Source organism: Moschus berezovskii, chromosome 4 (genome assembly GCF_049115385.1).
Source record: "Moschus berezovskii isolate FMDL1 chromosome 4, NW_MosBer_1.0, whole genome shotgun sequence".
Taxonomy (NCBI): Eukaryota; Metazoa; Chordata; class Mammalia; order Artiodactyla; family Moschidae; genus Moschus; species Moschus berezovskii.
This window is the reverse complement of record NC_142463.1, coordinates 27437735-27455038: the sequence shown is the minus strand read 5'-3', so window position 1 is coordinate 27455038 and position 17304 is coordinate 27437735. Positions and strand designations below refer to the sequence as shown.

At 43.3% G+C, this 17304-nt stretch overlaps 1 protein-coding gene across 1 annotated transcript in view; it reads right to left on the bottom strand.

Annotated features, from left to right (window-relative positions):
- Window positions 1-2710: 2710 nt before the first annotated feature.
- Window positions 2711-17304, bottom strand: part of SHISAL2A (shisa like 2A) — a 28090-nt gene continuing 13496 nt past the window's right edge. Inside the window, exons 2-3 of the mRNA XM_055403224.2 lie at window positions 16603-16742; window positions 2711-2982 (exon numbers count right to left, since the gene is read on the bottom strand). Coding sequence (XP_055259199.2) covers window positions 2738-2982; window positions 16603-16742 — 385 coding nt within the window. The 3' untranslated portion in view covers window positions 2711-2737. The remainder of the gene's footprint in view (window positions 2983-16602; window positions 16743-17304) is intronic.

Below are 17304 nucleotides of genomic sequence, written 5' to 3'. Positions count from 1 at the left end.
GCAGCGGTGACCTCAGACTATTTCTGTCTGTGAGTCAGCCCACCCCACTTCCTTCCTCTTTGGCTGCCCTGAGGGAGGGGGTTCCTGCTGCACAGGTTGGGCAGTTTGTTTCCAGCCCAGGACTGTGGCAGGCCAACACCAGTGTGAGCCAGCTCTGGGGGCTGATTGAATTAAAATGAGAGATGCTGCACACGGGCAACGGGGAGGAGCTTTACGGGGGCCTGGGATGTGTAGGTCAGCAAAGGCAGCACACAAATCTGTTTTCCACCTATCCCCACCCCATCCACACAGGCTCTGCTGGGGAGATTCCACTAGGCCTTGGGGCCCTGCTCAGTGTGAGGTCTCCTTCTAGCCTCCCCAACTCTGAATTCTCTTTGTTCTTCCTGGCCAGTCATTCTCAAAGGGTGGTCCCAGACCAGCACTGCCTGGAACTTATTAGGAATGCAAATTCTGAGGACTGAGTCCAGACCTACCCAATCAGACACTCTGAGGGCAGAGCGGGGCGGGGAAAGGGGGGCAAGGATCTGTGTTTTAAACTAGCCCTCCAGCTGATTCTGACCTTGGCTGAGGTCTGAGGACCACTGCTTAGGCCACTGATAACCATTTGAATTTTTAGAATTTACAGATCCTTTCCCCCTAACAGACCAAGAGCAGTCTAAAAGTAAGGTCCTGATAGGATTCTTCCTTTAACCTGCCAGAAGGTGCTCTGAGGAAAAGAAACTGAGGATTTTCCTGATGTGGATACCAAGGAGACAGACAGGATCTGTCCTGTGAAAGGTCACAGAGTCCACCCCCTACCTGTCACCCATTCCTGCCACACACGTGTGCACACACACACCCTCTAAGCTCTCTCTACAACGAATGACTTGCAATTCTTAGGCTGTGCTAGGCTTTTACTTACTGTTTTTGAACAGATTGTACTCTGGCCATAATTTCTAATGATTCTGTTTTACCTGGAAACTGACTCATCTCTGATGATTCAGCTCAGACGTCGCTTATTCCTCCCTCAGGCTGCAGGAAGGGTCACAGTGGGTCCGTTGCTCTTTTGTGTGCCCCCCTCACCCGTCATATGGACTCCCTGAGGGGAAAAGCTGTGGATAATTCCCTGTTGTTTCTGGTAACCTGAACAGGATAAACGCCACAGAAAGTACAATAAGGGGACAAAGGTGCCGGGTTTAGAGTGCTGAAAATTACACATACACATGCCACACAAGACCACAAATAAAGCAAGACCAGAACTGAGATCTCTTGATTTGCAGCCTAGGGCACTTCTGAGGGTGACTCACCCAGCCTTTCCACCAGTTATGTGTCCTTGGCTGGTCCAGGCCCCACGCACAGATATCTAAGAGTGACCAATTCACTGTTGCCAAATCCAGCGGCAGATCATGTCCATGTCAAAAATGTCAAGAACTGCTTTCCATGGCTACTGAGTCTCCCCATCCTTGCCTTATATCCTCAAGGAAAAGCCTAAAGCCACTGACAAAATGAAGATAAGGAGCGTAGCTGGGAGAGAGGGGCAGCAGTGGCATCCTACCCTAAGATTCCTTTGCTGTCAGACTAATAATATTTTAAAATCTAATAAAAAGAGCTAACACAATGCTTTCCATTTGCCAACCTTGTTCTAATTACATGGATGAAGTGATTTAGTCCTCCCCACAAATGTTATGAGGTAAATATTACTGTTATCCCTGCTTGTACAGATGATTAGGTACAAATGTTACTTAGCAAGTAAGGGCAGGGACAGGATTTGAACCGGGCATTTGGCTCAGAAGTCCCTGCTCTTAATCACTATGTTACATTGAAAAATACTCACCTATAATTTTTTAAGTCTTTGTAGCACTTTCAAGTTTAGGAAGAGAGTTCATACACATCATCTCAACGCTCACCATAATCCTGCAAGGGAACTGAGGCTCAGAGAGACTAGGGGACTTCACCAAAGCCATGCTGTGTAGCCTATTACCCATTCATTCCCTCACTCACTTGATGATTCACTCTTTCACTCACCTGAGGAGCTGAACGATATTAACCATGGCTGGGTCCTGTGTATGTCCTCTGTAGTAGTATTAATGCTATGCTCAGTCATGTCCGACTCTTCGTGACCCCATGGGCTGTAGCCTGTCAGGCTTTCTGTCCATGGAATTTTCCATGCGAAAATACTGGAGTGGGTTGCCATATCCTTCTCCAGGGGATCTTCCTGACTCAGGGGTCAAACCCACATCTCTTGTCTCTCCTGCACAGGCAGGTGGATTTTTTACCCCTGCACCGCCTGGGAAGTCCAATGAGTATGCTCTATTCCCTCTCATTCTGTTCCTTGGCAAGGGACTCACTCCAGGAGCAATGCTGCGCTGTTGGAGAGGCAGAAGTCACTGCTTCTGGGTCCCAGTCATCTTCCCTGGATTTCCTAAGTACATCTGCTCTGTGGCAGGAAGACTAAGTCAGAATTCCCTGACTCCCCGTTTTAGGTGAGGGGCTCCTCTGAATCTCCACATAGAGTTGTCATGACCATTTGACTGGGGACCCATGTCTAAACTCCCTTCAGCCCACAGTGGGCCAGGCAGAGCACTGGAGCTGGGTTCACAGTGGAACCTGAGTGGGTTTGCTAGGAAAAGCACTCATTTATCCTGTTAGATTCCAAAAGTCCCTTTGATTATCCCCTCTCCCACCTTTTTTCTTTTTTTTAATTTAACACCAAAAAGAGACTCCAGAAGAGGATGGTATAGAGACATTTATTGGATGTTTATGGGGCTGGGTATAATAGATTGGGGACAGGAACCTCCTCAGGGCTCCCTGGAAGGTCACTGGTGGTCACTGTAGCCATGGAGCGGTGCTGGAGGAGGCGTTTGGGATCCTTAGCCTGCTCCTCATTGTAGTCCAGCCATGAGTTCAGGAAGGGGTGACTCTGCCTGAGAGGGCTCACTCCTGGCACCTCCACCAAGTTGCCCATGTTTCCACCTTGGCAATCAGGGGGTACCTCATCAGGGTCTGGAAAACAGCAAGCCAAGGGCATGGGGCTTCCTCCTGTAAGCCCTTCCTTTCCATCAGGATCATATTATACATGTTGGCTAGCTTCCCTGAGTGCTTATCTTGGACAGGGGTGGGCTCAGAGTCTTAAATTCATCATTCACTTAAACAAATATTCATTAATAATATACCACATTGTGAACTACGAGCTATCAATGTTTCTCATGAACTTAAAGTTTAATGGAGGGGACAGACAATAAACAATTGCTAGCAGATATGAAGACTTCACCTTTGCCATAAACTCATAGGGTAGGTATTAGTAAAAACTCACTTGTTGAATGAAGATTCAGGCTGACTACACAGCTAGCCTGCAGGGAAGTGCAGTAATTTTAAAAATACATGTTGTTCTTTGCTTTAAGAATAGATTTCATGACTCTCTTCACCGACTGCTTGATCCTCTCCTCCTTTTATACCTGGACTTGATAGGAAGCTCACTTGGCCATATTATTTCCCACTTCCCATTCATGACATTCTGCTGCAACCTACTTGGTTTCTGCCTGCAACACAACTTAAAGCGTTTAGTCACTAAATCCCATGGTTACTTATAAATCATCGTCTCCTTTGACTTATTAGGAACATTTGACACAATTAAGCACTCTTGCCTTTTTTGAATAAAAGATGTATCAAGTGTTCCAGCTAGAAATCAAGTGTATCAAGTGTTAACTTTCACACCTTCTCTCCGTACCCATTTCCAAGGTCAAGCAGTTCACTCCAGGTCCTGTTAATTCCAGCATATCACTATCTGCTGTACCCACCCATTCTCTCCATCCTCAAGGTACCACACTAGATCTGCTTTTCATTTTCTTCTGCCCAGACCAAAAGACAGCCTTTGGTTGGGCCATCTTCCAGAGAGATCTTTCTAAGGTTAAGTGAGTCCATGTACTACTCTTTCTCAAAAGCATTCAATGTCTCCCCATGACCTGTGATACTTGAGGTGGCATTCAAGGTTCTTTAGGTATGGGCCCCAACCAATCTCTAGCTTTCCCACTGCTACTCTTCTCTGAAGAACTCAATGCTTTACTACACCAAAATTTTATTGTTCCCTGAATGGGTTCATTCCTTCATATTTCTGAGTCTCTGCTTTTACTGTTTCTTCTGTCTGGAATGGCATTTTATACCTTCTTTATCTAGAAAACTCCTATGCTTTAAAACCCATTGATGGAAGAGACCAAGGATAAATGGTGCCTCTGAAAACAAGGAAAGAGGGAATTTCAAGAAGGAGGCCACATGGGACGCTGGAGTTGGCTACACAACAACCATTCCACCCATTCCACCCTCTTTCCACCCAGCAATTATGTTTGGTTTGGATTGACCCCATCTCAGCTCCAGCAGAAGGGCCTGATTGATGTGAGCCTGTCAAGTAATCCTGTTCCTTTGCTACAGGGGTGGGCAATCAGTGCATAGCATTCCCCTGGATATAGTGATTGGGCACATGACCTGAGGTGGTCCAATCAGAGTCAGGCCTCCTCCTCCCCCAGGGGAGGGATGAAGGAAGAGAGTGCTCCTTCTTTCTTCCCCTGGCTAGATGGGAACAAAAAGAACACAGTCCCAAGGACTTCTGGAAGCCAACTTAGTACCATGGGAAAAATCAGTCTGAGCAGAAAGCTAACACAAGAGGGCAGAGTTGTGAGAATCTCAGAGGATGGAGCCATAAACCTGAGGACACTGAACTTCCACTTAAACCATTCCTAAAGCTCACCCTACTTTTGGACTTCTCATTTACAGAGCCAATAAATTTTCTTGTTTGTTTTGAACTCTCTATTTTTGATAATTTAAGACTCACGAAAAGTTACAAAATAGTAGACAGCTCCATTGTACCCTTCACCTAGCTTTCCCCAATGATAATATCTTATATAATCATGGAGTAATTTCAAAACTAGGAGACAAACATTAATATAGTACAGGTGACTAAACTACAAATCCTATTTAATTTTACCCATTTTTTTTAATATGGACTTTTTTGGGGTGGAGGAGAAGGGGACGACCGAGAATGAGATGGCTGGATGGCATCACCGACTCTGTGGACATGAGTTTGAGTGAACTCCGGGAGTTGGTGATGGACAGGGAGGCCTGGCGTGCTGTGATTCATGGGGTCGCGGAGAGTCGGACACGACTGAGCGACTGAACTGAACTGAACTGAACTAGTACTATGAAAGGTTATCACATGTATGTGTGTGCGCATGCATGCTAAGTCACTTCAGTCATGTCAAACTCTTTGTGACCCTGTGGACTGTAGCCTGCCAGGCTTCTCTGTCCATGGCCCTCTCCAGGCAAGATTATTGGAGTGGGTTGGTTGCCATGCCCTCCTCCAGGAGATCTTACTGACTCAACCATCGAACCCGCCATCTTTTATGTCTCCTGCGTTGGTAGGCTGTTCTTCACCACTAGCACCACCTGGGAAGCCCTATCATATGTACAGTTTTATATAATCACTGCCACAATCAAGACAAAGAACTGTCCCATCACCACGAAGAAAAATTTCCTTATGCTACCCCTTTATGTCAGAACTTCCTCCTAATCCTAACGCTGGTAACCACTAACCCCTTCTCCATACATAACTTTGTCACTTAGGAAATGTTACAAAGATGAATTATACAGTGTACAACCTTTTGAGATGGGCTTTTTTCACTCTATTTAATACCCTTGGAATCCATTCAAGCTGTTATGTGTATTGATAGTTCATTTGTTTTTATGGCTGCATATATTCCATTATATGGTTGTACCATTTGCCCACTTAAGAACCTTTGGGTTGTTTCTAGTTTTTGTCTATTAAAAACAAAGCTGTTATGAGCAGTTGTGTATAGGTTTCTGTACAGACATACATTTTCATTTCTCTAGGATAATAATAATAATATTGTTTTGAATGGTATAGTGGACCGAATGGTGACCCCCAAATATATCAGGTCCCAATTTCTGGAACCTGTAACTGTTAACTTCTATGGTTTTTGCAGATGTGATGAAATTAAGCACTTTGAGATGAGATTATCCTCAATTATCTGGATGGGCCCTAAATGCTATCACAAGTGCCCTTATAGGAGAAAGGCAGAGGGAGATAGACACTGAAAGATAGTAATATAAAGACAGAGGCAGAGACTAGAGCGAGCTACAAGCAAAGGCATGCTGGCCGTCACCAGAAACTGGAAGAGTCAAGGAACAGACTCTCCTGTGCAGTCACTGATTTCCGCCCAGTAAAACTGATTTTGAATCTCCAGCCCTGAGAACTGTGAGAGAATACATATCTACTATATTAAGCCACCAAGTTTGTGGTAATTTGATACAGTGGTCATAGGAAACTAATACATATAGTGAGGATGATTAACTTTATGAAAACACTGTCTTCCAAAGTGGCTATATATCATTTTAATTCCCACCAAAAATGTGTAAGAGATCCAGTTGTTCTATCCTCCCTTGGAATTGTCAGTATTTTTACTTTAATATTCTGATAGGTAAGAAGAAGTGGTATCTCATTGTGGCTTTAATATGTGTTTCCTTAATGGCTAATGAAGATGAAACATATTCTCATGTGCTTATTTGCTATCTGTATCTCCTCTTCAGTAAAGTATCAGTTCAAGTCTTTTTTTTTTTTCAGTTTCAAGTCTTATGCTCATTTTCTAACAGCATGGTTTGTTTTCTTGCTTTTTTGGTTTTTAATTTTAATTAATTAATTTATTTTTGGCTGTGCAGGATCTTGGTTGCTGTGTGGGCTTTTCTCTATTTGTGAAAATAGCTATGATACATGGGCTTCTCACTGCAGTGGTGTTTCTTGTGGAGCACAGGCTCTTGTGGGACATGCAGGCTTCAGTAGCTGCGGCGTGTGGGCTCAGCAGTTGTGTTCCCGGGCTTTAGAGCACAGGCTCAGTAGTTGTGATGAGCGCGCTCATGTGCACACCTAGTTGCTTTACAGCATGTGGGATCTTCCTGGATCTGGGATCGAACTGGTCTCCTGAACTGGCAGGCAGATAGATTCTTTACCACTGAGCCACCAGAGAAGCCCTGTTTGTTTTCTTAATGTTGAGTTCAGGGGATTCTTTATATATTCTGCGTAAAAGTCCTTCGTCAGATATGTGAATGTTATTTCCCAGTTAAAGGCTCTTCTTTTCAACTTCTTAATAGAATCTTTATCAGCACAAACATTTTGAATTTTGATCTAGATCAATGACTAACGTATTTTTTTGTGCTTTTGATGGCTTGTCTAAGAATTCTTTGCCTAACCCCGGGTCATGAAGATCTCCTGTTTTCTTCTAAAAGTTTTATAATTGTATAGGTTACATTTTGGTCCATGATTTATTTTGAGTTAATTTTTATATAAAGTATGAGGTTATGTAAAAGGTGTTTTTTTAACCTATGGAAGTCTAGTTGTTTCAACATTATATATTGAAAAGACTATTCTTCCCCCATTGAATTGCTTTTATACTTTGTCAAAAATCTTTTGGATATACATATGATGTGGGTCTATATCTTTGATAGGAACAAAGTAGATGATTAAATAGTTAATCTCACTAGGGGATTGTAAATAGAACATATATGAGAGACACCTATAAGTTAATGATCACTCAAGAAAGCAGGTTTGCTTAACCACAAAAATTACGTGGTGGATTTAAAAAATATGGGAGACCCCTGTAAGTTAATGATTACTCAAGAAAGTGGGTTTGCTTAACCACGAAACCAAGCAGTCTTGCTTAGCAACAAAACTATGAAACAGAAGGACGAGACATGCCCCCAAACAATAAAACAATGGTGGCATGAGACCCACATCCTGCCCAGTGAGCTCAGTAAGTTAATGATCACTAGGACATGCTCTCTGCACACATGAAAAACAGTAATTTGTAGACCTAAGCTTGACAATGTGCGGACAAAAAACTCCCCTGCCCAAAGGAGGAGAAGTTGATGATGGGAGCATGGCATCTACTCAAGAAAGACAAAGTTCTTCTCCCCCTCCCCACTTTTCCTTTGATTATAAAACTGTAGCCCAGTAGGTTCTTGGGGCAAGGCATTTCTCACCTGCTGGCTTGTAAACCTCACAAGCTTCCTATTCTAATAAATCCCTTCTTATCTATCATTTTGCCTCTTGCTGAATTCTTTTCTGCACTGAGATATAAAGGACTATGGTACCAGGGCTCTTCAGAGCCCCTGAAATGACACTCAGTCAGTTTTATCTCGATCTAGGTGTCTGTCCCTCCTCCAGTACCACACTGTCCTCATTGTTGCTCTATAATGTCTTAAAATCAAGTAGGGGGATTTCCTCCAACTTAATCTCTTTCATTATTATTTTAGCTACTCTAGTTCCTTTGTCTTTCCATATAAATTTTAGAATCAGTTTGTCTGTATATGCCAAAGAGCTGCTATGGTTTTTATCTTTACTATGTTGAGTCTTCCAATTCATGACATAGTGTGTGTGTGTGTGTGTGTGTCTGAGTCACTCAGTAGTGTCTGACTCTTTGCTACCCTGTGGGCTGTAGCCTGCCAGGTTCCTCTGTGGAATTCTCCAGGCAAGAATGCTGCAGTGGGTTGCCATTTCCTTCTTCAGAGGGTCTTCCTGACCCAGGTATCAAATCTGTGTCTCCTGCATTAGCAGGCAGATTCTTTACCACGGAGCCACCAGGGAAGCCCAAGACATAGTGTATCTCTCCATTTATTTAGGTCTTCTTTTACTTCCTTCACTAGCATTTTGTAGTTTTTACTGTATAGATCATATACATGTTTGTTAGCTTTATACCTCATTATTTCATTTTTTAGAGTGACTATAGATGATATTTTATTTTTTAAAGGTCTGTCTTTTTAGAAAATATTTATTTGACTGCACTGGGTCTTTGTTGCTGCATTCAGCCTTTCTCTAGCTGTGGCAAGTGAGAGCTACTCTCTCGTTGCAGGGGGCAGGGTTCTCATCACTGTGGCTTCTCTTTTGTGGAGCATAGGCTTTGGGGAACAGGCTCAGTAGCTGTAGCATTAGAGCTTAGGTGCCTTGAGGCAAGTGGAATTTTCCCAGAGCAGCAATTGAACTCCTGTTGTCCCCTGGATTGGCAGGCAGATTCTTAACCAGTGGACCTCCAGGGAAGTCCATATATTTAAAATTTTTGTCTCTAGCTGTTTGTTGCTGATACTTATATAAATACAATTGATATTTGGTTCTGGCCTTTTGTACTATGACCTTGCTAAGTGCACTTGTTAGGTTTAGGAGGTTGTTTAGTGTGTCTCTGTGTGTTTTGTAGATTCTTTGGGATTTTTTGTTATTTAAACTTGCATTTTAAGGCATTCCATTTGGCACAAGGATTTAGTTCAATTTTCTATTCAATGCAAGAATCTCCTTCAGTGAATCCCACATTTAGCCTTTTCCTGGTTATCTTCCAGGCTTGGGGGTGCTCTTTTTTATTATTTAAATGGAGAGTTACAAGTTGGTGAACCAAATATAGCCCTCATGTAACTTTGAGGGTGCACTTTACGAAAGAATTTCAGGTCTTAGTCTAAGAAAGACGTAGCTTTTTTGAAGCAACATCTGCCTCCCTATGGCTTCTCCCACTGATTCAACTCTGTTCTCTGACATCTCATAAACTGTCTCTTCCTCATGCCCCAGGACAGGCTTGCAGAGGCCTGGGGTCCTGGGGTGTGAGCCCTGAGCCTGCTTTGCTCAGGACCAAATGTCCCCAGCTCTTCAGCCCATACACACACAATCTGGTTCTCAGACCAAGCTGGTCACTCACCTCTGATCACCTTCTGACTGATTGCTCAAGGTTCCTCTTAAATTGTGGGGCTCTGAGCCGCAGGCAGTCAGGGGTTGGGAGGAATCCTTGGGCTTTTAGGAGTTATAAAACCTTGGCTTAAATCCTCATCCTGATATTAAATTATTACACTACCTTGGGCTAACCCCTTCTCCTCTTTGGATCTCAGTTACTATTCTATCAAATGGGGTAGAAAGTAGGGCTGGCCTCATGTTTCTATTTGTTTTCCCTTGAATTCCAAATTGTAAAGAATTCTGTCTCTTTAATGGACTGCCTTTATTAGGTACTAGCCTCCCCACTCCCATTACCATTTTCTATTAATCAAAGAGTTCTGATTAGCAGGAAAGAGCCCATGCTAATTACCCTCCTTGCTGCTGCTGCTAAGTCGCTTCAGTCGTGTCCGACTCTGTGTGACCCCATAGACGGCAGCCCACCAGGCTCCCCCGTCCCTGGGATTCTCCAGGCAAGAACCCTAGAGTGGGTTGCCATTTCCTTCTCCAATGCATGAAAGTGAAAAGTGAAAGTGAAGTTGCTCAGTCCTGCCCGACTCTTTGCGACCCATGGACTACAGCCTACCAGGCTCCTCTGTCCATGGGATTTTCCAGGCAAGGGTACTGGAGTGGGTTGCCATTGCCTTCTCCAATTACCCTCCTTAGCCTAATACAATTCTAGCTCAAAACAAAGAAACTTGATCCCAGTAAAACCTTTGAAATATTGGAAATTGCTCAAGAATCCTCATTGCTGTATTTGGGGACCCTTGAGTGATATATTTGGAACCCAAAGTTGTGAACCTGTGGAGTGGATGCTGAAATGTTACCTCTGAGATGTGATGGCTGATATGTTCTAATTCAGTTGGGGGTAAAGAAGGACCATCATTCTCTTGCTTCCAGACTCTATAATTCTGTTAATATGACCTGAGATTTCACTCATGTTTTTTTGGCAGATATATCAAAATGTAGGTTCACACTGAACTTGTGGGCCCAATATGCCTTTTTTTTTTTTTTACATGATTCTCTTTCCCAGATGCCACGGATTCCCTCACACGAGTATCCCAGGGTCTTCAAATCCACAACTTTTCAATCCCTTTCCAGGGAAATCAGCAAAATAGGCAGTGGTCTAACTCTTGAGTACACTATTTCTGCCTCTTCCTCTGGCTGATATATAATGAAAGTTATTAAAGTCCCTCAGTGGTGCCTGAAGCCTGGGGGAGGAAGTTCCATCCTATAAAGGTGCTAGCCAAGAGGAGAGGAGGATGCCTAAAGGCACATATAAAAGATTCAATTTTCAAGTTACAATAAGAAGATTCATGTTTGGCTAAAATACGCTGGCACAACAATCTTATTCGATTCTTCTAACGATTCTCTGACGTGAGTGTTATTGTTTCATGTTATAGACAAACACAGACAGAGAAGGTTACCACTGACACAGCTATTAGTACTGGATCCAGGATACACTTTCAATTCTACTTGATTCCAAAGCTTGGGCTCTTTCCACAGAGCAAGTCTACCCTTAGTATAGGTTAGGAACTCTGCTAGGTGCTGGGACACAAAGGCATTTAAGATACTATTCCTATCTTTGACATATCAACAGTCTGAGGCAACTAACCTGTAAAAATCTAAATGCCTAACACTAATAAAAATGAGGGTTACTCATTTTTAAAAGCCACCATGTATTAGAAACCAAGCTCCAATGTAAGCATCATCTCTAGTTTTATTGCTTTCTTAGTGGGTATTATTGTACACATTTTACAGAGTAAATTAAGGTCCAGGGAGAAGTGACTCGCCTAAGGCCACACAGTGAGAATAACAAAGCCAGAAGCAGAGCCAGGTTCTCTGACATCCCAGCAGGGTTGCGCTTTCCCATCTTTTTTCAGGGACCTTTTGGCCAGTCCCCCCATTGCCTGGGGACTTAGCCTGTGGTGACCAGCAGGAAAGGAGTTCTCAGATTTTCTCCCTGATTGGAGATGAGTCAAGACTGACTCATCTCTGAGGCTTGTTTGGGTCATAGGTACCACCTCCCCAAGCATGGTTAAGTAAAAAGCAATGGGCTCTGAGGAAGTAGAACACTTCCTGGAAGGTCAGAGGGCCTGCTATAGGAAAAGATCTTTGGCCCTGGAGGCAAAGTCTTGGCCAATTGGTTGGGTGACCTTGGGCATATCACTGTTACTTTCTGGGCCTCAGCAACCCATTGATAAACTGAGAAAATCAGGCTTGATTCCCAGGAGCCCTAAGAGTTAGAGGGACTTCCCAGGTAGTGCTAGTGGTAAAGATTTTACCTGCCAATGAGAGAGACCCAGGAGACCCAGGTACGGGTTCAATACCTGAGTCAAGAACATCCCCTCGAGTAGGAAATGGCAACCCACTGCAGTATTCTTGCCTGGGGGAATTCCACGGACAGAGGAGCCTGGTGGGGTACAGTTCATGGGGTGGCAAAGAGTCAGACACGACTGAGCATCAGAGCCACAAATCAATTAATGCCAAGTAGTGCTATGATTCATGGGGTCGCGGAGAGTCAGACACGACTGAGCGACTGAACTGAACTGAACTGAACTGAGTTCTCTGAGATGGTTGTTAACTGTATTCAGACCAGCAATGAATGAGGGAGGTGAGAGATGAGTTAGTGAAAATGACTGATTAATGATATCCCCACCAACATTCTTCAGAGGAGGATGAGTCTCCCCACCTCCCATTTTTTATCTCTTATTAAAGGTACCTAGGTTAGAATACTTACCTCACTCACCCCATCTGTAAAATAGAGTTGATAATAACCTAAAGTAGCTGAACAGGTTAAATGGGATAATGTGTTTAAAGTCCTTGGCATAGTGCCTAGCACAAAAATAGGTGCTTGGTCAATCTCTGATCAAGCTAGTTCCTCACAAAGTACAAGAATGAGAAAGCTATGGTCTTCATTGCATCCCAAGTTTGAGGGATGGGTGGGATGGGGTTGATGGGACAGTAGAGAATACCTGGGCAGCAAAAGGAGCCTATTTTCAGAAACTGTTCTTTTTTCACTCTGCTCTTGTCAAGGAACTCCCCACCCCACCCTTGCCCCCAGGCTCAGAGATCAGGACCCAAGGTACAGTGTGTAATGATTGTGGGTTTTAGAGTAGGGAAATCAGGGTTGACATCCCAGCATCACAAGCCTACTAGCTGTGTAGACTTGGGCCAATTCCCTTCTCTTGGCTGAGCCTTGATTTCCTCTCCTGTAAAATGGGGCTAATGATCTCTCTACGGGCTTTCCAGGTGGCGCTAGTGGTAAAGAACCTGCCTGCAAATGCAAAAAACATAAGAGACTAGGGTTCAATCTCTGGGTTGGGAAGATCCCCTGGAGGAGGGCATGGCAACCCACTCCAGTATTCTTGCCTGGAGAATCACATGTCGGACAGTGGAGCCTGGCAGGCTACAGCCCATGGTCGGACATGACTGAAGCAACTTAGCATGCTTGCACGCACACATGATCTCTCTACAGATCCTACTGTAGAAGGAGACAAAAACAGATGAAAGTCTGTGTAAGGGGGAAAGCTCTGATGAGTGTAAGGTAATGGCCTGTAAACGCTGATGCTGGGTTTGATCAACCCAAATGTTGGGTTGATGCTGTAGGTTCAGGAGAAGGAGAGGGCAGCGCTTCGTGAAGAAGAAAGGAAGGAACTAATCGCTGAGTTTGGGCAAAAGACAGAGAGAGATGAAAGCTGTTACTTAATAAACAGGAAAGGCATTTTCCCTTTTAAAAACAAGAAGGAAAAAGCAAAAACACAAGCTTTATCAAACCCTGGTGATTGAATAATCAAAAAATCTAGCCGGTGGCTGAGCAGTGAAAAGCAGGAGGGTGGCCTTCATTCACAGGACCGCCAGGTAAACTGTGTTCCATTGATTTAGAAAGGCTGCAGGTGACAGGGTGGAGAGAGATGAGGGGAGCAGGGTGTAAGCACCCTATACACCCGACCTGGTGAGGTAGAAAGAATAGGACTTTGGAGGCAGAAAAACACACATATTTGAATTACAACTCTGCAATTTACAAACTGCGACCCCATGGGCAAGTCATCTGACCTCTTTGAAACATGGTTTTCACATCTGTTAAGATGGGCGATAATAATACCTACCTCACTGGGGTAGTTTGGAAAATTAGACAAGATAGTGCATGTAAAGTTTCAAACAGTGTCTGGCTGTAGGGACATCAAGTAGGGAAATCCCTTCCTCAGCACAGGGATAAGGAGAGGAAGGAAGGTGGAGATGGAGATGGAGTTGGCTCTATCATTCACTCACTAGGTATGTGGGCCTTAGTCTCCACATCTGTAAAATAGATTTTAATAAGATCTATACACTGCCTGGTTATCACAAGGAGCAAATGAAGTTGTCTATTTAGAGTTAATGCATTCCTTTTAACGACAGTATTATTTTTCATTCCTCCTATGTTGATGGACATTTAGTTTATTTCCAGTGTGACAAATTGTCATGGTATCCATATTCACAAATCCTCTCCTAGTGCAACTGTGTCTCTAAGGCAGATAATTAGAAGTGGAATCACTAATAGGCTATATACATTTTCAGTTTAAATGGATAGTGTCAAAATGCTCTACAAGTGGTTTTGCCAATTTATTCTTACCAGTGGTATATGAGATTACTCATTCCCCCATGTAACCTTCTCACTATCAGTGTGATCCATTCTTTATTTTTGCCAATGTAATTGTTTTTTAAATCATTTTTTGAAAAGGTATATCATTTTTAAATTGCATTCTCTTGATTATTAGTAAGGTAGAGCATCTTTTATGTGTGTTAGGCATTTGTATTTTTTGGTGGATTATGTTTTTCTCATGTGTTTAAGTAAGTAAGTAAAGTCACTCAGTCGTGTCCGACTCTTTGTGACCCCGTGGACGGTAGCCTACCAGGCTTCTCCGTCTATGGGATTCTCCAGGCAAGAATACTGGAGTGGGTTACCATTTCCTTCTCCAGGGGATCTTCCCGACCCAGGGATCGAACCCGGGTCTCCTGCATTGGAGGCAGATGCTTTTAACCTCTGAGCCACCAGGGAAGCCCTGTGTTTAAAGGTGCACTTATATATCCTGGATAACAATCTTGTCTCTATTTTATATACAGTTGATTCTCATTATTTACAGTGCACAAATGCTCAGTCACTAAGTCGTGTCCAAGTGTTTGCAACCCCATGGACTGTAGCCTGCCAGGCTCCTCTGTCCATGAATTTCCCAGCCAAGAATACTGTAGAAGGTTGCCACCTCCTTCTCCAGGGGATGTTACCAACCCAGGGATCAAACCTGAATTTCCTGCTTGGCAGGCAGATTCTTTACCACTGAGCCATGAGGAAAGTGAAAGTGAAAGTTGCTCAGTCGTGTCCAACTCTTTGCCACTCCATGGATAGTCCATGGAATTCTCCAGGCCAGAATTCTGGAGTGCGTGCCGTTCCCTTCTCCAGGGGATCGTCCCAACCCATGGATTGAACCCAGGTCTCCGGTATTGTGGGCAGATTCTTTACCAGCTGAGCCACCAGGGAAGCCCATTATTCACTGTTATTTTGTTCTATTAAGTTACCATTAACACTGAATTAGCAAATACTGAATCATTGCTCCTTAGGGAAATACAAATTTAGGTTCCTGTGAGCCTCTGGTCACATTTTTGTCAACCAATCAATATATAACTTTGCTTTGTGTATGTTTCTGCTTAAAGATACCTTATTTAATATATATTATTAATTGATAACATTTAACTCATGGCCGACAGCACTATAACTCCTGTCTGAACAAAGTGTATTGAACACATGTATTTTTTCCATAAGGCACATGACCCCCTTTTTATGTTGAGGAATACTGGATAGCACTTCAACATTGTATTTGGGGGCCATTTTCAACAGCGAAATTGCCAATAAAAACACAAAAATGTGACACTAAATATACCATGAAAAGGACGCTTGTTCATGGTATGAGAGCTGAAACGAAAAGGCAAGCTTGGCGTTGTGCAGCCTCAGCTGGGCAACCTCAGGGTAACAGGGCAACTCAAAGTTTTTGTTGCTCTGTGTACATCCACGTCTGCAAATGACCTCAAAAACACTGAAAGTATTGACTTTTGAGGTTACAAATTAATTCTAGCAAGTAGGCAAATTCACCAATATGGATTCTGCAAATAATAAGGGTTGACTGTATTTACAATATCTTTGCAGCCCACCACTTGTTTTTTTAACTTTATACATAGTCTCTTTTGTGTCATTTGCATTTGTTGGAGGCAAATTTGCTAATATTTCTCTTATTTAAAAAATTAAACATTTTATTCATGTTACTGTATTTTAATTAGTCTCTTTCTGGAGTCTTTTTCTATTCTAAGGTTTCTCGACATCAACAGTATTGACATTCTAGGTCAGATAACCTTTTTTTTTTTTAGACCTTATTATGCAACTGGTGATGGACAGGGAGGCCTGGCGTGCTGTGATTCATGGGGTCACAAAGAGTCGGACACGACTGAGCGACTGAACTGAACTGAACTGAACTGATGCAACTTGTGGTAACTTCCTTAACCAGAGATAGAATCTTTGCCCCCTGCCCTGGAAGCACAGAGTCTTAACTGCTGAACCACCAGGGAAGTTCTGGGTCAGATAACTCTATTGTAGGGTGCTGTCCTCTGTATTGTAGGATGTTTAGTAATATCTCCCTGTAACAAATATAGAATTATTTTGATTATCAATGAGCACATGAAGAGTTTGTGATGGAAATGTTCATATCATGAACCTCCTGCAAAATGTGCTGGTGCTTCTTAATATTCCAGAAACACACGTGAGGCAAATATTCCAAATATCATTTCCAAATATCTCCCCTCTGAAAAGGTGCTAGCCTGCTGGGGAAATCACGTGGCCCCTTTCTTACCTGTAGTCTGTAAGCTTAAGCCTGGGTCCAACTTTGTGTGGGGTTTTGAGCTGATGAACAGGTAACAAAGCACACAGGCAGTGACAATAAAGGCCAGGAGAACCACCGCTGCTATGGACAGGCCCACAAGAGCACCAATACTGGGGACAGAAAACCACAAGGGAGCGGAGAGTCAGGAAGGGCTTGGAAGGCAGCTTGTTACAGGAGAAATATTGTAGGTGTTACAGGATTCAGCCAACCTTAAATTTTGTTCGGTCTCTACAGACTTTTGGGGCCTAAGCCTGGGAAAGAGCATCAGCTATGTGGCAAGTCCTCACCACGTACATAACTTGACATGACTTTATACATATACATATACCATGCCACCATGTAGTTGAGACTTAGTTTGTGTTCCCTTTCTTCTCCTTTCCTTTCTTCAACCTGCTGCCACCCCAAGAAGCTAGAGATGATCTTTTTCAATAATTATTTTTACTTATGTATACTTCATTTGGCTGCTCCATGTCTTAGTTATGGCATGTGAACTCTTAACTGTGGCATGAGGGATCTGGTTCCCCAACCAAGGAGCAAACCTGGCCCCCTGCATTGGGAGTGCAGAGTCTTAGCCACAGGACCACCAGAGTAGTCCCTAAAGATGATCTTAATGAGCCCTCCCCATACTTCCATTTTTAAAAAATCAAGACACATAGCAAGCCTCAATTTAAT